This window comes from Calypte anna, chromosome 4 (assembly GCF_003957555.1).
Source record: "Calypte anna isolate BGI_N300 chromosome 4, bCalAnn1_v1.p, whole genome shotgun sequence".
NCBI classification, from domain to species: domain Eukaryota; kingdom Metazoa; phylum Chordata; class Aves; order Apodiformes; family Trochilidae; genus Calypte; species Calypte anna.
The window spans coordinates 16941008-16959538 of record NC_044247.1 but is presented as its reverse complement, the minus strand read 5'-3'; the positions used below and the strand labels follow the sequence as shown (position 1 = coordinate 16959538).

At 51.8% G+C, this 18531-nt stretch overlaps 1 protein-coding gene across 2 annotated transcripts in view; it reads left to right on the top strand.

The window, feature by feature from the left end:
* ZNF185 (zinc finger protein 185 with LIM domain) overlaps positions 1–16699 on the top strand; it is a 38989-nt gene extending 22290 nt beyond the window's left edge. Inside the window, exons 12-32 of one of the 2 annotated variants that reach the window (XM_030449148.1) lie at positions 227–304; positions 1574–1654; positions 2026–2094; positions 3454–3537; positions 4240–4284; positions 4669–4755; positions 5562–5630; positions 6078–6176; positions 6983–7078; positions 7236–7319; positions 8375–8452; positions 8645–8746; positions 9208–9327; positions 10075–10188; positions 10290–10385; positions 11493–11594; positions 12805–12873; positions 13941–14021; positions 14173–14275; positions 15650–15748; positions 16540–16699. In XM_030449148.1, the coding sequence (XP_030305008.1) occupies positions 227–304; positions 1574–1654; positions 2026–2094; positions 3454–3537; positions 4240–4284; positions 4669–4755; positions 5562–5630; positions 6078–6176; positions 6983–7078; positions 7236–7319; positions 8375–8452; positions 8645–8746; positions 9208–9327; positions 10075–10188; positions 10290–10385; positions 11493–11594; positions 12805–12873; positions 13941–14021; positions 14173–14275; positions 15650–15748 (1756 nt within the window). In that variant the 3' untranslated portion in view covers positions 16540–16699. The remainder of the gene's footprint in view (positions 1–226; positions 305–1573; positions 1655–2025; positions 2095–3453; positions 3538–4239; positions 4285–4668; positions 4756–5561; positions 5631–6077; positions 6177–6982; positions 7079–7235; positions 7320–8374; positions 8453–8644; positions 8747–9207; positions 9328–10074; positions 10189–10289; positions 10386–11492; positions 11595–12804; positions 12874–13940; positions 14022–14172; positions 14276–15649; positions 15749–16539) is intronic. The other variant, XM_030449149.1, reaches the window with a different exon arrangement.
* The last annotated feature ends 1832 nt before the right edge of the window (positions 16700–18531 follow it).

Below are 18531 nucleotides of genomic sequence, written 5' to 3'. Positions count from 1 at the left end.
CCCACAAGCTTTTATTTTCCAGGATGAAAAATAAAACAATTGATTGGGAAATAAAATAATCATTGACCTCATCAATTTTGGTAGCAGTTTGGTGCCATTGTGGGGCAGGTTTGAGGAATTTCCCTCCTTTCCTCACACATTACACACGTGCACAGAGTGAAATCCATTCTTCAGTCTGCTGCCTTTAATGCTTTGCCACTCTTTTGGTTTGGTTTCTTTTTATCAGTACTAATGGGCTAAGCAAAAATACCACTGGGTTGTCCCAGAATGAGTCAGAGAGAGGAGCAGCAGCAGCTCCCTCCAGGTGAGTGTTGGAGCACAGCCAGGAGGGCTTGGAAAGCTCTTGTAGAGACTTCTGTTGTCACCCCCCAGGGAAGGGAAATGAAGCAAATCTGTCACCCTTGTACCTAGGAGACTTTTTTTTTTTTTTTTAGATGCAGGCAGCTGTTTTTTAAAACAAGTTTTAGGTCTGAAATCCATGATATGGATCCTGCAAGGAGGTGACAGCATCCTGCTAGAAGTGCAAGGGAAAAAAACCCAAACATGCTCAACTCTTTCTCACCTGATGTGTTTAGGGGAATAATTTTCAGCTTCTTTCAACTTTGGCTTTTTGAATTCATGAGTATAATAACAAAATAAAAAGTTGAAATGGTTTTCCCCAGCACTGCAGACACTGGGTGGGTGACTGACCTTGTTCTCATAGAATCATAGAATCATAGAATAGGCTGGGTTGGAAGGGACCTCAGAGATCATCGAGTCCAACCCTTGATCAACTACCACCACAGTCACTAGACCATGGCACTGAGTGCCATATCGAGTCGCTTTTTAAATGTCTCCAGGGATGAAGAGTCCACCACCTCCCCAGGCAGCCCGTTCCAATGCCTGATCACCCTTTCCGTGAAAAAATTCTTTCTAATATCCAATCTGAACTTCCCCTGGCACAATTTAAGACCCTGCCCTCTTGTCTTATTGAGAGTTGCCTGGGAAAAGAGACCAACCCCCGCCTGGCTCCAACCTCCTTTCAGGGAGTTGTAGAGAGTGATGAGGTCTCCCCTGAGCCTCCTCTTCTCCAGCCTCAACACCCCCAGCTCCCTCAGCCTCTCCTCATAGGATCTGTGCTTGAGTCCTTTCACCAGCTTGGTTGCCCTCCTTTGGACCTGTTCGAGGACCTCAATCTCCTTCTTGAACTGAGGGGCCCAGAACTGGACACAGGACTCAAGCTGTGGCCTCCCCAGAGCTGAGCACAGGGGCAGAATCCCTTCCCTGGACCTGCTGGCCACGCTGTTCCTGAGCCAGCCCAGGATGCCATTGGCCTTCTTGGCCACCTGGGCACACTGCTGGCTCCTCTTCAGCTTCTGTTGGGTTTATTCTTGGCAACAGCAATGCTTTAATTTACAGATTGCTTCTGGAGACTTTGTTAGCCAATATATTGAACCCCCTGGTGTTTATTTTCCGTTTTACTTCTTCCCAGAAAACAACACTTCAGTGCAGGAATATCTTGGGCAGCTGCAGGGAGGGGGGAGCTGCCTTGGTCAGGACTGACACAAATTTTCTTCTTTGCCTTCTCTTGCAGCCCTGAAAGAGGCAGTGAGAGCCCAAGAGCCACATCCTTGAGTGACACTCCAGAGAGAATCTCCACTGGGGCTGAATTCAGGTGACTCTGCTGGCCCTGGCTCATCCCAAAGGTCCCAGATGCCATCAGGCTGGGCTCTGGGGGTGTTTCCCCAGGGCTGTTCTAGGCACAGCACAGCCACAGAACAGCAAATACTCCAGTAAGGGAACCTCAGAGAGCAGCACTTTGCCAAAGCATCAACAATCTGGGAGGAAACATCCCCAGATGGAAGCTCTGTGCCCTCCCACACTGCCCAATTCTTTCAGATGAGAAATGAGCCCTAAAGCCTCAGAGCTCTGTCCCCTCAATGCCTCCTCTCTCTGCACCTAACAAGTGCTCTGCAGCTCCTCTGCCTCCTTCTTGCCCCCCCCCCCAGCTCCATTCCTCATTCCTAATTGCTGTTTTCCTTGCAGGAATGGTGACACCAGGCAGGCCCCTCGTGGGAGATCCTCCTCTGAGATGGTGACACAGCATGGGGAGGGGTAAGCATGGAGAAGGGCTGAGGTTGGTGCTGCTGAAGCAGAAGGTGTAACCCTGCTTGGTGCTCAGGAATAGCAGATTCCTGAGGGATAACCCTGCTTGGTGCTCAGGAATAGCAGATTCCTGAGGGATAACCCTGCTTGATGCTCAGGAATAGCAGATTCCTGAGGGATAACCCTGCTTGGTGCTCAGGAATAGCAGATTCCTGAGGGATAACCCTGCTTGGTGCTCAGGAATAGCAGATTCCTGAGCTGATGGTCTCAGGCTGAGGGGATCCCTCCAGTCCTGGGCTGCTCTCCAGGAGCATCAGTTGCAGGTCACCACTTCTCACCTCCCTCCAGGGTTCTCCTCTTTTTGGCTCAGTCCCCAGAGGGTCACCTCATGCATTTATTTTATTTTTATGGCTCCAATTGCCTTCCCACTGCCCTTTCCCTGGGGAACTCCTGCCACCTACAAGTGATGTGTGGGACCTCAGTTTCTGGTGGCTCCTGCTCACTTTGGTTCTGGTCCTCTGCACCCTGTCAGAAGTCTGAAGGGGTGCCTGGACAATGGGAAAGGAGAAAAAACTCTTGTGTGGAGTGAAACCTCAGGAAGAAGGAGCAGTCTGGGAACCCAGAGGCACGGGTGCGGGTGCTGGACACACCAGGGACAGAGCTGGGACACTGTGTGGTGTCACACATTCACCAAAGGTGTTTCTGCAGCTGGTGTGCAGTTAATTGCAACTCACTCTCCACCTCCAGCACTGAAGATAAAGCTCAAAATGCTCCCAAACTGCTGTCTCAGGCTGAAGGGAAGAGCAGAGGCTGGGCTGTTGTCATGGTGGTTCAGCTGGGGCCATAAATATCTCCTTGTGTGTCCCAGCAGGGCCAGGCTGGGCACAAGACACTCATTGTGCTCCCTGGGGGCAGGTGGGTCACAGGGCTGCTCCTAATTGGGAGCCAGAGAAATTAAAGGATGCCTCATTACTTAAGGCACCTAAAACTGGAGGGAGAATAATTGGCAGGGAAGGAAGGAGCCAGACACAGCTTGGCAGCTCTGAGGGGGTGAGGGATGGCTGTGGGCTCCAGCTGCTGGACCTGTGGGAAGACCTTTTGAGGCCAGGAGCAGAGAGAGAAAACAACTGTTGTAGGGTCCCTGAGCACAAAAGGGGTCAGCAGCACCCCCTGGGTGGAACAACCCATTTCTCTGGGTCCCCATTCCTGCACTCAGCCCCCTCATGCTCATCTTGGCCCTTCCTGCCCAGCTCTCTGGAGTGAGCCCCAGCCTCTGCTCCTCCTGCACATCCACCCCCAGCCTCCATGCTGCACTGTAACTGCTCTCATCTCACTGGAATTTTCCTTTTTTTTCCTTTTTTTTCCTAGTGACAAGCCTCTTAAGGAAAAGGCTGAGCCATTCCCATGGGATGACCTGGCCCCCAGAGCACCCCTGGTTTCCAGCAACAGGAGGTAGGAGTTAGTGTGAAATTCCTTTAGAGGCTCCAGCCAATAAATCATAAACCTGGAAATAACCTGGGAACCACAAACTGCTCCTCTGGAGCTGTCTGCACACCCTGGATGGGTATTCTCTGGTGGGAAAACCCAGTCTGTGTTGGGCAGAACTGCAGCAGTTTCTGTAAAAAAGGAAACTGCCATCTCCAATAAAAGACTCTGATTTTTTTTTTTCCCCAGGTTTTTTATCTAGTTTCAATGATACTAAAAAATAACCACTTTCCTGAGTAATTTCTGCCTTTTCTGTGTTTTTTCCCAAATGCAAACCAATTCTAGAATGTAGCTCTGGTTTGGTTTGGTTTGGTTTTTGTTACAGTACAGATGTCAGGGCTGCTCCTTCCCTTCTGGGTGTGCAGGTGGAGGTGCCTGTGATGCTGCAGGATATCCCTCTGGTGTTTTGGAGGAGTCCTGGCTTGAATCCCTCCATCCCACGGGCAGCTGCCCTGTGGTGCTGAGCAGTTACTGGATGCTCCTGGTATTCCATTTCCTGCACACAGAGCTGCCCTGAACCTTCTTGGCATTTCCCCTGCAGAAATACCCTGAGGAACATCTCTGGGAAGCTTTAGGGGTTTCTTCCTCTCTTGTTTTGCATAAGAAAATAATGGAAGAACATTACCCAAAGCCAAGCTGCTTTCTAAAGCTGCTTTCTCTCTTTTTCAGTTACTCTGAGCACACAGAAGTCAACAATGGGGTTTACCCACCAAAGTAAGTGTTAACTTGCTGGCTGTAAAATTCACTTTTTCTTCTTGATTTTGGGGTGAGAGGGCTCCTTTCCTGACTCAGTACTGCCCCAAGGAAGCTGTTCTGGGAGCAGCACTTGCAAAGAGGGACTCGACCTGATCCACCAGCCCCACATGGGCTGAGCTCTGCCAGGCAGCAGCAGGAGCTGGTTGGATTTATGTCTCTGCCCTTCAGGTCTGCTGCAGGAAATGTGCTGAGCTAAGCAGGAAAGAGGGAAAGCTGTTGTGTTTGAGGCAGGAAAATGCCAGGTGTTGGTGGCTGTGCTTCTTGCTCTCCTCTCCAACTTGTTGAGCTTCCCTCTGTGACCCCCAAACCTCTCCCTCTTACCAAGCCCAACTCTGGTTGCAGGGACAGCCCAGCAGAGGCTTCAGACCAGCTGCACCTTCACTGTGAGACCTCCCAGGGCCTGGAGGATGCAAAGGCTGCACCTGCAAGGTCAGAGCCAGAGGGCAGGATCAGCAACTGCTCCAGAGAGGAGCTGGCAGCAAATCCCAAGTGGGAAACAAAACCAGGGGAGCAGTGGGAAGAGCTTTGCTGTCACACACCAGTTTCTTTCCACAGAAGCAGCCTGGATGCAGAGGCAGCAGCTTTATTATTGCTTTTAGCATTGATCTCAAAAGCATCCCTATTCTGTGTGCTTTTTAGGACATCTCTGTTCCCCTGAGCCTGTCAGAGGCAGAGTCAGGAAGGCATTGCTGCTGCTGACAGCAGACACACTGATCTCCCCAAAGCTGCTTCCTTCACTTACTTTAGTCCATTACTTTGACTTCAGTCCATTATTCTGGGACTTGACTCCATGTATTGCCTTACCCAGAGGGCTTGAGGTGAGCAAATGAGATCTTCAGACCTCCTGGCTGAGGTGAGGAGGATCTCAAAGGCTCCCAGCAGGATGGTGTCAAGCCCAAGACCTAGAGGTGCTGCTAGAGATGTAGGAATGCCTTCCCCAAAGTCACTCTGTGCTTTGTCCCAGGTGTGTGATGCTGTGACAGGACAGGAAAGTCCTGGATCCAGGGTGTGAGTGCACTGAGGCCAAGTAACTGCATTAGTTCCACTAGGAGCATCTGTTCTTCTGGATTAAGAGAGAGTGAAAATGTTATTTCCTGAAGGAAAATCAATTCTTGGAGAAAATGACTTTCTGTTTTCTGGACTCATACAAAATGCAGTGTTTGTTATTTCATACAAGCCCCCCCTGAAGCCTCTGGCAGGTTCTCAAGCTTTAGATTCCTTCCTTCTTTTGACAGGTCCAGCTTGCTTCCTCCTCCTGAGAGAGCCCCTGTGCACCTAGAGGAAAGAGAATATTCCTTTAAAAGGTAGGAGTGGGGTAAATTTAGTGGCCTGAGGATTAAGGGAAATCTGAATGGGCAGGCACAGGAATGAGGCTGCTTTTAACCCCTTTTGTCCCAAGATTGAGGGCAACTATGCTGAGGTTTTCAGCACAGCTTGGAAAAAAAAACAAACAACCCCAAGAGGTTTGAGCTGTATCCTGTTTCCATCTTCTCTGATAACAGCCAAGCCCCCCAGCTTGTTTTCTGCCCTTGGTGCTTCTGCGCTTGGTTGGGGTTCAGTGCTGATCCAGTGGAATGCTGGAGTGATGCTGGAGTGGCAGCAAAGGAGTTGAGATTCACTGAAATGGTCCCTGGGGGGAAAATCCTGGTGTGGGGCAGGGAATGGAAGGGACTGACCCAGACCTGGTGAGTAGGTGCAAGGATTGCTGTGCCAGCTGATGAAGATGTAATGGGCTTTTCTTTGCTGCTCAGATCTGTCCTGGGCTACGAGGAGAGAAGCAGCAGCCAGGGGAGCAGATCCAGCAACCCTGAGGCCCCAGCACCCAGCAAACCTTACTGGAGTGAAGCCAGGTAAGGACCTGGGGGGCTGCCCCCCCATTTGCTGATCTCTTCTGCTTGCTGAAATACCCATTCCTGAGGACAGCCACATCCTGAGGGCCACCTATCTCAGCAGCTCTCTCCTGCAGCCAGGCAGCAGTCCCCAGCCTCTCCCCAGCCCCTGGCCTTGCTGCCTCTGGCACAGCTCAGCTCTGTCTCCCTTTAGAGGGGGATAGGAGTGCTCAGCACCCACTCCTTCTCCCTTGGAAGGAGGCAGGGAGCCAGGCAGGAGCTGGGGCAGTAGGACAATTAGGGGGCCCTCTCCTGGGGGTCCATTTGCATGGGCTGGTACAGTTTTGGAGTCCTTTGGATTTTGCATCCTAGTGCAGAGATGGCAAAGGGCTCTGAAAGGGCTCTAAAAACTCACAGATAAAACAGCCAAACAACTCTTGTTGTCGTCGTCGTCGTCATCATCATCATCATCATCATCATCATGCTGCACTTCTGCAGCACTGTGTGCCCAGCAGCCTTGGTGGAGGCAGCCCCAGTGCTCCCCCAGCAGGGTCCCAGTCCCAGCAGCCAAGCAAACAGAACCCCAGAGGGGGTTGGTCGTGTGCTGACAGCCTCACAGACATTGGGATGCTGCAGTGGTGAAGGTGCTGTAGGACTGAGGGCTGGACTCAGTGCTCCTGAAGGTCCTTTTCAAGCAGGATGATTCTGTGGTCCGGGGGGAGGAAAGGTTTTGCTCTGCTGTAGCTGTTCAGGCTCCCTCTATTGTCACTCAGCTCTCAGGTATCTGTGCCTGGCAGTCCTGAGCCTGATTTCTTCTCCTTTTCCAGGTCTTCCCAAGATTTCAAAGAGGGGAACACCCCCAGGGACAGGAGGCAGGAGCAGACATGGCCCTCAGATGAGTGTAAACCAGAGCTGACCCCAGGGTAAGTGCTCAGCAGGACTCACCCTGGTACCAGGGTGCCTTGGAATAGCTCTGGGCCAATTCCTGCTCCCTGCCTAATGGTTTCCTGACTAGGGGAAGGATGTCTGCTCCCCCCAGCATGATTTTGCTCCATGCCTTAAACACAGGTTTTATTTTAGGTTTTTGGACTCAAGCAGCCATAGTGAGAAGGGACAAGAACCTCCTGCCCAGGATGCCCACCCAGAGCCTCCCAACATGCCTGGGTAAGGCAGCAGAGCATTCCTGCCCCTTCCTGTGGGATGAGGGTTACTTCCTCAGATGTCTTCCCCCACATTCATAGGCTGATAAAATCTGCACCTGGTCCTGGTGGTACCAAATGATGCTGACAAAGGGAAGAGCAGGTCTGGGATTCCCAGGCTCTTCCTCAGCCAGTGCCAGGTCTCTGGCTGTGTTCTGCTCACCCTGGCCCTGAATCATTTTCCTTCCCACTGACCTGTGACTCCAGAGGGTTTGTGGTGCCTGTTCTGGTGCCTTCATCCTTCCCCAGGGAAAACAGGGCTCCATGTCCCAGTGCAAGGGCTCTGGGGACTCATTTCTTTGCTTTTCCCCCTGCATTTGAAGACTTGAGGCTTGTGGTTAAATTTGCCTTCCTCATGCATGTGTGAGAGTAAGGAACCCATCCTCACCCCAGCTTGTAAAGGGATTGCTCTGCTCCCCCAGGGCTGTGCTGGGCTTCAGGGACAGCCCCACTGGGAGCATGGACATCAACAAGGGGCTCCCCCCTGGTGTGCAGAGGGAAGAAGTCACTTCAAGAAGGCAAGAGAAATCATGGGTTTGCTTTTCCTGGTGGAAGAAGATGGGGAATTTACTGCAGGGGGTTCTGGAGGAAGGGGCTGAGGATGCTGTGTTAGGGTTAGGAGTCACCAAGCTTTCCTCACATGTGTGGAGATGCCTGGTGGGAGAGCAGAGAGTGTGGTTAGTGAGGACTGAGCAGGGGGTACTGGATAACCCATATAATGGTCCTAGCTAAATGACCAGAGTTAAAATGTCCAGTTTGGAAGGAGTAAACAGATAACTAGTGCTCATCAGGAGCTTGACTTTTTTTTTTTTTTTTTTAATTTCTTTCAGCCTTATTTTTAAAAATATCTGCATTTTCCCAGTCCTTTTTTCCACTTCTCTCTGGGTTATCTGCCATTCCCATGCAGGGATATTGTGCTTTTCTTGAGGCAGGGGATTCACAGGGGTTGTGTCCCCCTCCTCCTGCACTTTGCTGTGCAGTGGCACTTCTGCAGACTAGAGCACCCTTCTGTCCTGGCAGGTCCAGCTCTCTGCCCAGAGAAAGCAGCATCACTGCTCCAGAGACCCCTGGGAAGGAAGGTGACCCCTGCCAGGAAAGGTGAGGAGCCAGGGATGCACCAGGGATGCTGCACTGCTGCTCACACACCTCCTGTCCTCCCTCTCTGAGGCAGTGCAAATGCTCATCTCTGGGCTGGTGAAGTCAGGAACCAAAATAATTGTGAGCTTACTGCACGACCAGGTTTAGACACATGGGCTAAAGGTGTTAACAGACCTGTTCCTCCCTGACCAGGATCACTCCAGCTTGTGAAGAACAACCTTGTGTCCCCTCCCAGAGTCACCCTGAGAGCCTGGGAGACTGGAGGCACAGTGAGCCCACCCCCCTGGCACCCAGGTACAGTGGCACTATCCCTCTGTACATCCCTATCCCTGATATCCCTATCCCATTTCCCATCAATGGCTCCAAAATCCTCACCCTTTGCTGTTCCTGCTTCTTGAGACTTCCTGCCTGAAGTCCTGGAGCTGTGCACAAGTTCCTGGTGGTATCAAATGATGCTGACACAAGGAATATGAGGTTTGGGATTCCAGCCACGTGTGGCTGTTGATACTCCATTTCAGTGAACAGATTAACTTGGATGAGTGCTGAATCCTGCAGCATTTCCCTGTGCTGGGAGTTCAGCCTGTGTGTAGGTGAGGGAAGGATTCAGACACCTCTGCTGCTCCCCCTGACCCGGGGTACCCATTGCCAGCAGAAAGAGGCATGATGCAGCCTCAGCAAACTCCCAGCCCTGGTGTGAGCTGGTCATAGCAGGAAAAGTCTCTGGCTTTAAGGCTGAAGTGGCTCTGATTGCCCAGCAGGTCCAACTTCAGCTCAAAAGAGAGTGCCTATGAGACCCAGCACTTCCCCAGCAGCCTGCAGGCACCCAGCCACAGGATCCCAGCCTATGTGGACAGCCAGATGCTCAGCAGCAGGAGGTAAGGGGCTGGGCATGGGATGTGGAGGCAGGGAAAGCTGCTGGCACAGAAATACTGGACTGCTCCATCCCCCCTGGGGCTGTGGGATGCTGACATTTCTCTCTGCAGGGCAGGGAACTCACATTTCATTCCTGCCCTAGGGCTGGTATCATGTCTTGCCCAGAGCAGGGGTTTTATCAGCTCAGCCTGTCCCTCTCTCTCTCCTCACAGCTTCGCAGTGCTTCCCTTCCCAGCTCTGTTTAAGTTATGCATTTGCCTGGAGCTTTAATCAGAAATGCTGAGGTACAATATAAACATCATCTGTGCCCCAGGGCACGAGCAAGGGAAGAGTGACCGTGAGCTGTAAGCTCCTTTTCCCCACTGAAAGGGCTGAAGCTCTGCCCACAAGTGAAAGCCTTTGCCAGGATGAGTTTTGTGGGGGAAAAGGGCAAATGGACAGGCCTGGCAGGCAGCACTTCACACCTACAGATGGTGCAGTGGGGGGTTTGGTGAGCACTGGGGAAAGAAATTAAAGATCTGTCCAGCTAGGAACTGCCTCAGCTTCATGCCCAAGTCTTGGATTTCTTTTGCTTTCCAAGCCCAGGAGCTTTGGTCTCATGCTGCAGGACCCAGCCTGGGTGAGATGTGCAGAGCCAAGGGAGAATCAGCCCGAGAGCCACTGCTGAGATGATCAAATATTCCTAAGGCAACGTGGGGACTGAGTGGCTCCTGGTACAAAGTAATCAGGGCTTTGTGCTTCCTTGCCAGGCCTACCCCAGATTATGAAGGGAGAGTTTATGATGGCAGAAGCAGCCCTAGGAGCAGCAGATATGACAGCACTGGTGCCTGGGCACACTGTGAATTTAACTCCCCAGCTGCACGGTAAGAAGGCAAAGCAGACACTCAGAGAAGATCCTCACCACTTGGGAGAATCCCTCCTGGGCTCAGGTTCAGTGGTGAGACTGTATCCCTTCCCTCCCTAGCCATGACTCCTTCCCCAGGGACACCACCATGTCCATGTCCCCAAGGAGCCACAGGGTGCCATTCTACATGGACAGCTTAAACTATAACAGCACCAGGTAAAGGGGTGGCTGTGGTGGTGGTGAGGAATGAAACTCCATCAAAATGCTGTGGAAAAGGAGCCAGGGAGCAGAGCCAAGAGCTGAGAGAGAGACGAATGGTTTCCTGGGAGTGGATGTGTGACCTGGAGGCACAGAACTACTCCTAAACCCCTCCTGCCCAGCACAGGGGCTGGGACACATCCAGCTCTGGTCTCTCGGCAGGTTTCTCACCATGGGGGCTGCCAGAACAGAGTGACAGGAGGAGGCTGCTCCTGGCTCTGCCCAATCTCAGCCAGAAATTTGCCTTTGCAGAGGCTACAGGAAGAAACCAAAAAACAAAGATGTTGAGAGAAAGTCACTGTCTTCAGAGTGTCAGTGACTGGACTGGTGCTAGAACAAGGCTGCTGGAAGGGGCTGGGGGGGTTCCAGTATGGAATGCCATTACCCTGGGCTTTCTGCAGCCCTCCCTGGTGGTGTCAGCCCATCCACACGCAGTCTGGCCCAGCATGGGGGAACCAGCCCAGGTCTGGGTGTTGGATCTGTCCAGGGAAGAATGCTGTGGCTGTGAACAGGAGGCACAAGATCCTTGGATGGCCTGGGAGTGGTTCCAGGAATCAGCTCCATCCCTGCAAGATCTCACTGCTGAGGGGATAGACAGAGCCTTTTTCAGAAAACATTTTAAGCAGCTGTGACTTTTGCCCACTTCTCCCTTCTGCAGCTGTTGAAATGATTGAGTCTGTTGGGCCCTGGCCACTGTGTCCCCATCTCCTCCTCTCCTGCAGGCTGTTGTGTCCCCTTCCTCTCTGTAGCTGCTCCCACTCCAGTTACATGATTCACTCAGTGCCTGCACTCACTTGAAGATCTTATTTATCTTTTCTCCCATGCCCCTGTAAATGACATTTTCCCAATTCACTTCTCCAGGGCAGTTCTGCTGTTTTGGGGTAGCTGTAAAAAGAGAAAAGAGCCCTTGTGGTCTGTGCTACAGATGAACTGATCTGTATGGGTGAGGGTGTTAATACTGCACCCTCCTAACAGCAGTGGGGGGTTTTGCCTTGGTGCCAGCTTGCCTCACCTCATAGCTCCTGTTTCCACTGCCCAGAGACTTTTTTTTCTTTCTCCCCCCAGGCTTCTCTCCAGTTCGAGTGAGAGGCTCTGCAGCCCCATGGCCACCTTACCACACAGCAGCTCAGCCACCTCCGGGTACCAGCCCGAGCCCAGCACAGCCGGGTAAAGAGCCACGGGTGCTCACCCCCTCCCACTGCCCCCCAGGTTTTCCACCCAGCCCTTGCTGCCTTTAAGAGCACAGACACTGCCACAGTGGCCAGAGCCACCCAACAGGGAGACCTGAGCTGGGTATTTCCCCAGGTGCCCTTTATATTCTTGGTGAGGGGGACACCTGGATGTTCTCCTTAGTGAGGCTAAATTCTGAATCCTCCACAAGGTGTTGCAGCTGGAGGGACACACCAGAGCAGGATCCCAGGTGTGGGGCTCCTGGAAGACTTTTCCTGTCAATCAGGAGCAAGGGAGCACTCTCCACACTGCACTGTGTCAGCTCTTGGTGGGGCTGGCTCATCACCAGGCTGAAAACTGCTTTTAAGCTTTTAGCTGATAAAACAGTTTTAACAGTTTAGAGAGGGCTTAAAGTGATGAGAAGTCAGCAAAGGCTTTGAGGGACAATATTTGGGTCCTCCTGGCTGTGCTTACCACGGCACCTGGCTAAGCAGGAAACTCATCTGAAACCCTTGCCAGGGGGAGTGTTGATGCTAAGGTAAAACCAAACCTGTGACATGGATTAATCTGCTCCCAGGAGAAGAGAGGGTTAATCCCTGCACCGTGGAGAAAGAGCCTGATTAGTCCATTTCATGGCTAATGAGTGGGCACAGGGTGTCCCCTGGCAGGCAGACAGCCAGACAGAGAGCTGGGGCTGTGTCACTGAGAAACCCCAATCGGAAAGAGGGAGGGATGTGCAAGAAAGGTCAGCTCTGTGGGCAAAAAGCATCCCCCAAACCCAATGATTTCTAATGGATGCAAGGGTTGGGGCTGTCCCAGGGGCAGAGCAGGGCTGTGCCAGGGGGGTTTGAGTGCCCACGGGCAGCACCTCAGCTCCCTGCATGCTGAAGGTGACCATAATCCAGAAGCCGTGTGAAAACCCAGAGTTTTACCCTCCCAAAGCAGGGGGTTACTGGCTGAAAGGTTGACATTATCCACCCCATTCTTTTGAGTTAACTCCATTTGTTTTGGTGGGGTAATTAGAGGCTCTGTCAGGTGTTATTTACCAGCAGTGCTCAGTCTTTATCCAGGAGCAGTGCCTGCTCTGTGCCTTTTCACACGCGTGTGAGGTGTCCCAGTGCACACGTGGGGTCCCTGGTGCTGCCTCTCCTTAGCTCTGGCCTTTTCTAATGCAAACTCCTCTGGTTCTGTTCCCCTCCCTTCCCAGAAAAGGGGTCCTCTTTGTGAAGGAGTACGTGAACAGCAGCGGGCTGGCAGCCTCCCCACGCTACACCAGGTACGAGGAGTCTCCAGAGCTGGTCCTGTGTCTCCCCACGGGTGTCCCCATCACCAGTGGGTGGCTTTGCCAGCCAGCACACGCCCAGCAAGCTCCTGAGCTGCAACCATCAGCACTGCATCAGCATCCCCTCTGGGTGTCAGCCCTGCAGGGATCGTGCCACTGGGTGGGCAGAGCATCTCCTGCTGTGGGGACACAGAGGAGGAGTCCCTGTGGTGGCTGGAGGACACCCATCCCACAGCTCCCCCTCTGAGTGGGGTGGGTGACAGGGTGCTAACAAACACTCCCCTGCAGGTTTTGGGGCTGCCTGGCTCTGTCAGGCTTCACTGTGTGTTTGCACATGTAAATGAATGATTGGAGCTGGTGGAGGAAGCGTGGAGGTGGAGGGTTCATGCTCAGGAAACTTATTTGCGAGTTGGATAAAGTAAAGATGGCATTTTCAGACTTAGAACTTCAGCCTTTTGTATTCTGAGCAGAGGGAGCTAAGTAAAGCTGCTCCAGACTGGCACCAGTGCCACTGAGAGCAGAACCTGTCCCCTCTGTGCTTCCACTGAGCACCTGGTGAACACCCGGTTTGATGCCTCCCTGCTGGCATTTTGGTGCTGTGCTGGCATTGCTGTGGCAGCTGATTACAGACTCCATAAATCTCCAGCTTGGGTCAGCAAAGCAGATGTCAGCAACCAAGGATAAATGTAGAGCTGCAGTGTCTGAAAAAAAACCAGGCAAGCAGTAGGCAGAGGGGGAGCACTCAGCTGGGTGAGATGCAGGATGTGTTCCCTGCCTTTTCCTGCAGAATAGTTCAGGATTTGGGGGTTTAGTAGTAAATAGCTGCTAATTATGGGGGCAGCAGGACCCCAGAGAAGTAAACTGGTCCTCAGAGATGTGGTGTGGGGCAGGGAGCAGGACACAGACACCCCTGCAGAGCTGCTTCTCCAGGCTGGGTAAGAAGAACCAACCTTCTCTCCAAGACATTGTTTTTAAGAGCTGAGGTTAATGATTCATGATTCCAGTTGAGATGCTTTTCCCCCAAAGCAGTGTCAAGTGCTGGTTTTTCCTTCTGTCTCCAGTGGCAGCCTTGTGGATCTGAACAATTTGGAGAGAGGCACCTACAGCCACCACAGCTACCTGGCCAGCACTCCCCTGCAGAGGTGGGACAGCACGAGGGCTGCCTGGGGGGTTTTAGCAAACTGTGAAACAGATATCACTTCAAGATTTTACCTTTTTTTTTTTTTTTTTTAATTTTATTTTTATTTAGAATATCAGGATGTCTGTGGTGAAATAACAGCCTCTCCTTCACAGGTCCATGGAGCCTCTGTGCAGTTACTGCAGCCGTGAGATCCGAGACTGCCCCAAGATCATCATAGAGCATCTCAACATCTACTGCCACGAGTACTGCTTCAGGGTAAACAATTGCCAGGGTTTAACACTGGCCCAGCAATTAAACTGAGTGACAGATGCTCTCTATTAATCTCCCTCTCCTCCCTGGTAAAGAAAGGAGAGAGAATAAGGGAGAGAGACTGATGGGTTGGAAACTAAACTACACAGCTTTAATGAAACAGGAATGATAAATAGGAAAAACTACTAAATATATACAAATATACAGGAAAATGGATACCACAGTCCTCCCTTCTCTCCCCCAATAACTCTCACATCACCACCAAGGCTGCAGGGCAGCCCTGGGAATGTCCAGGCTGGAATCCTGGAGTTGGCAGCAGTCGGGAACCGGAGGCAGGAACACACAGATATGGGCTGGCACGGATCAGGAGCACAGGCAGAGGAAGGGATGGAATCCTCCCAGGATGCTGAAACAAACAGGGACAGGTGAAGAAAGGGAAGCAGGAAGGGCAGAAAGCTGGAAACCCCTTGTGATCCCTCAAATTTATCCTGAGTATGAGGTGTATGGGGTGGAATCCTCTGTTTGGTCAGTTCTGGCATCTATCTTGTCTGTTCCTCCCCAGAGGAGGCTGCAGGTGGGACCTCTTTATTCCTCTTGGAGGGTAAAATGTTCCTCAGAGCTGAGCAGTGTCCTTGACTCTGCACACCAGGCTCTAGCAGTAACTCTAAACATCAAGTGTTATCAGTCCTAGAAGCACACACTGTCTGAGGAACTTGCTGTTAATTTCAGCAAGTGCAGCTACTTACAAGAGACTGAGCTAAAAGCAAAAGTACAAGACAGAAAATCCCCTTTATCCTGGCCCAAACCAGGACAACAACCCACCCTTCCCTGCTGCTGAACCCACCCTGAGCTGCCTGCCTTCTAGCTGCTGCTGGGAAATGGAGTGCTGGGAGCAGAAATCTTGGTGCAAATTCTGCCCTTGGATTTTCAGCATGTTTTATACAGTGTGTGCCAAACGCTTGCATCCACCTGGGGGACAAAAAAAGTCCCCAAAGTGTTGGTTGTGTCCCCAAGGGTTTTTCAGCTTCTCAAATAAATGCATATTAGAACAAGAAGAATTCTTTATTGTCACGGGTGGAACAGCAGCCCTTTTCCCTTGTGTCCCTTGCTGCTTTGTGGCCTGTGTGCCCCAGTGCAGGTCTCAATGCCATCTCCCAAACCTTGCAAATTTTGCAAGAAGGGTGTGGGAATGGTAACTGTGGAAGGAGGAAACTTGCAGTGGAATTTGCTGTAGAAAAGTTTAACTTCAAAGGTCACTGCTTTGACCTCCTCACACCTTTACAGAATGATACAGACTGTTTCTCTCTCCCTCCCTGCTCTCCTTACTGCCTGGCACTTTGGTCACTGTCCCACCACGGTGGTTTTTTTTCCCTCTGGCAGTGTGGGATTTGCCACAAAGCAATGGGAGATCTTCTGGATAAAATATTCATCCACCGAGACATCGTCCACTGTGACAAGTGCTACGAGAAGCTCTTCTAGGTGAGTGCCCCTCCACAGCATCAGCACAACTGCTGGCATCAGAGCTCCCAGAGTTCACTGAATGAAGAACATTTAACCCTCATCTTTACCAAGTGACCCACAGAGGGATTTCCCTGTGGTGCTTTAGTGGGAGGCAGTGACCCCAGTTGCAGAATGAGCTGGAAACACACCAGAGCTGCTCCCAGGGGTCTTGGTTAGAGCTGGGGTCTCTGGGCATAATGTGATAAACAGGGCTGTGCTGGTTTCATGGGGGGAGAGAAGTGGAGGGCAGGCTTGAGTGATGAGAGGAGCATCCCTTTGAGGTTAAGAATCCTCCTGAAGGCAATGAAGGGGCGAGTTCCTCCTTGCTCCTGGGCTGACCTGCTGCAGGGGGTGGGTGCTGGTGGCAGCACACCAGGGGCATTTGCTGCTTTACGTAAAGACCCTTGGAGATGAAAACCACCGGGAAAGCTAAAAAGCTGTCAATGCTCAGTCAGCAGGAAGTGGGCTGGGTATGGTTTTGTTCTGTTTGATGATAATGGTGGGTGGGACAGGACTTGCCACAGTGGCAACCAGAAAGGCTGGCAGTGCACTGAGGCTGTGAGAAGGGGTCTCCTTCCCTCCTTCTGCCAGGGGATGGAGAGGAGGAGGCAGAAGGACACCCACCTCGCCGCAGGCACGGCTGCTTTGTCTGCCTCTTAATGCAATGTGACTGCCAAGCCTTTCCCTTCACCTGCTCCACTGACCTCTGTCGTGTGGTGGTTTGTGCAGTGCCCAGCTCCTGTGCTCACCCTCTCTCCATTTGCTTGCAGGGTTTTGCCAAGCTGGAGCAGGCAGCCAGAGGAGAGTCCCCAGCGGCACCTATCAGGCTGCAGCCAGCAGCTCCTGACTGGCTCCGATAGCTGAATTCCTGCTCCCCTCCTTCCTCCAGTTATTTTCCCTCTAACTGCCTCATCACAATGAATGAGTTGAACATCCAGTAGTTTATGCTGTCAGCTGCCTCCAAGACAAGTGCCAATGTTAACAAGCTCAGGCAGTGGCATCCACACAAGATAAGTGGGCTGATTTTCCAAAGGTGCTGAGCCCCTCCGCCTGCCTTCAGCTTCATTAAGATTCCAGAGTGCTCCCTGGGCTGGAAGTCAGGCAGAGCTCCGTAGGTCTGTCTTAGCTAATTGCAAGAAACCTTTCCTGATTAATTTTTTATTTTTCCTCCCTCCTTTCAGTTCTGCAGTCAGCTTAGTGTGTGTGAGCTGGCACAAAGCAAGCAGCTCCGAGGAGTGTTAAACACTGGCTTTGGATTCTTTGGGAGGGTTTGAATTTAGTTCTTAGCAAAACCCTATTTCTGCTTCTCTCAGCCCCAAATTCTGCCCGGAAATAGCTTCTGCCTGATTTCCATTTGCCTTCCATGGGCTTTCAAGAGCACTTGCAGACTCACTTTACTCTAATTGTGTGTCAGCTTTAATTTCCCTTTCCTGCCTGCTCCCCGGTGGCTTGCTGCAGCAGCACCTCTGTCTGCTGGCTGTGTGGGGAGACAGCACTGCCTTGCACCTGGAGTTTAGCTTGGCCACTGCTGGGAGGTGTCTGGTGGCCACATAGAACATGCCAGAGCAGAGGGGTCTCCATGGCCCCTCCTGACAAAGAGCACTCCCTTGACTCAGCTCTGGATTCCCCCTCCTCCCCAGGGCTGGCAGCAATGCCTCTGCTTTTCCTGTCAGTAATTTACCTCACAGATGCTCACCCACAAAACCCAACTTCCAGCAGACACTGGGCTTGCTGAAAGTCAGAATCACAACATTTTAGCCCTTGATGCAGACGCTGAGAAGCTGAGCCCCAAACCCTGAAAGTCAGCCTTAGCAGTACAGCTCGGGATGTGTCCCCAGCCCCTGTGTTTCCTCTCTGAAAGCATCAGGAATGTCTGCAGAGCACTCATGTCACTTCTTACATGGAAATGATGGCAGAAGCTGTAAGGCAGGCTACTGCTAGCCAGATAAATCTTTAGGCTCTTGGTGGTGGGAGCTGGCATGTAGGCAGCAGCTTGGCCAGGTAGTGTTCTGCAGCACAAGTGCAACTTTGCTTTGCTCTTTTTTTGGCCACTGTAGCAGTTATTTAACCCAGCTGTAGGCATGAAGCCACAAGGGGAACTCCAGTTGAAAGCAGCAACAACTCTGCTCCTGGCAAGCTTCAGGTGGAGGCTTTAAAAGCCACCACAGGGCTGAGGCAGCTCTGGTTTGCTCACGAGTGGTATAACCACGTAGTCAAGAAGGTATCACTTATAAAATGAGTACTGACTGGGGCTGCCTGCATTTCTAAGTTACCAAATTTCTAAGTTACCAAATGCTAAGTTACCAAATGCTAAGCACCTGGATGTCTTGTTAAAAAACTCCAGCTCTGGTTTGCCCACGAGTGGTACAACCACGTAGTCAGGAAGGTATCACTGCTAAAACGAGTACTGATTGGGGCTGCCTGCATTTCTAAGTTACCAAATGCTAAGGAGATGTTACTTCCTGAACAGAAAGGGGTCAAAAAGCATCTCATCTCCCCAGACTGCTCATTTCTGCAAACCCTGTGGTGGGGAATGACTGGTACAGCAGCTGCTGTGCATCTCGTTAGGCCTGGGTTTTAACTTAATTTAAAATAATGAAACCAGCGGGCCTGGAGGTGCATTATGGAAAGGTCATCTGCAGAAATAAGGCACTGACTGGTTCCAGGGGTCCTGATGGAGCAGGATTTGTCCCGTCTTGCAGCATCTCTCCTCAGCACTGTTCCCCTGTAGCAATGGTTCCAGCTCAGCACACAGCTCCAAT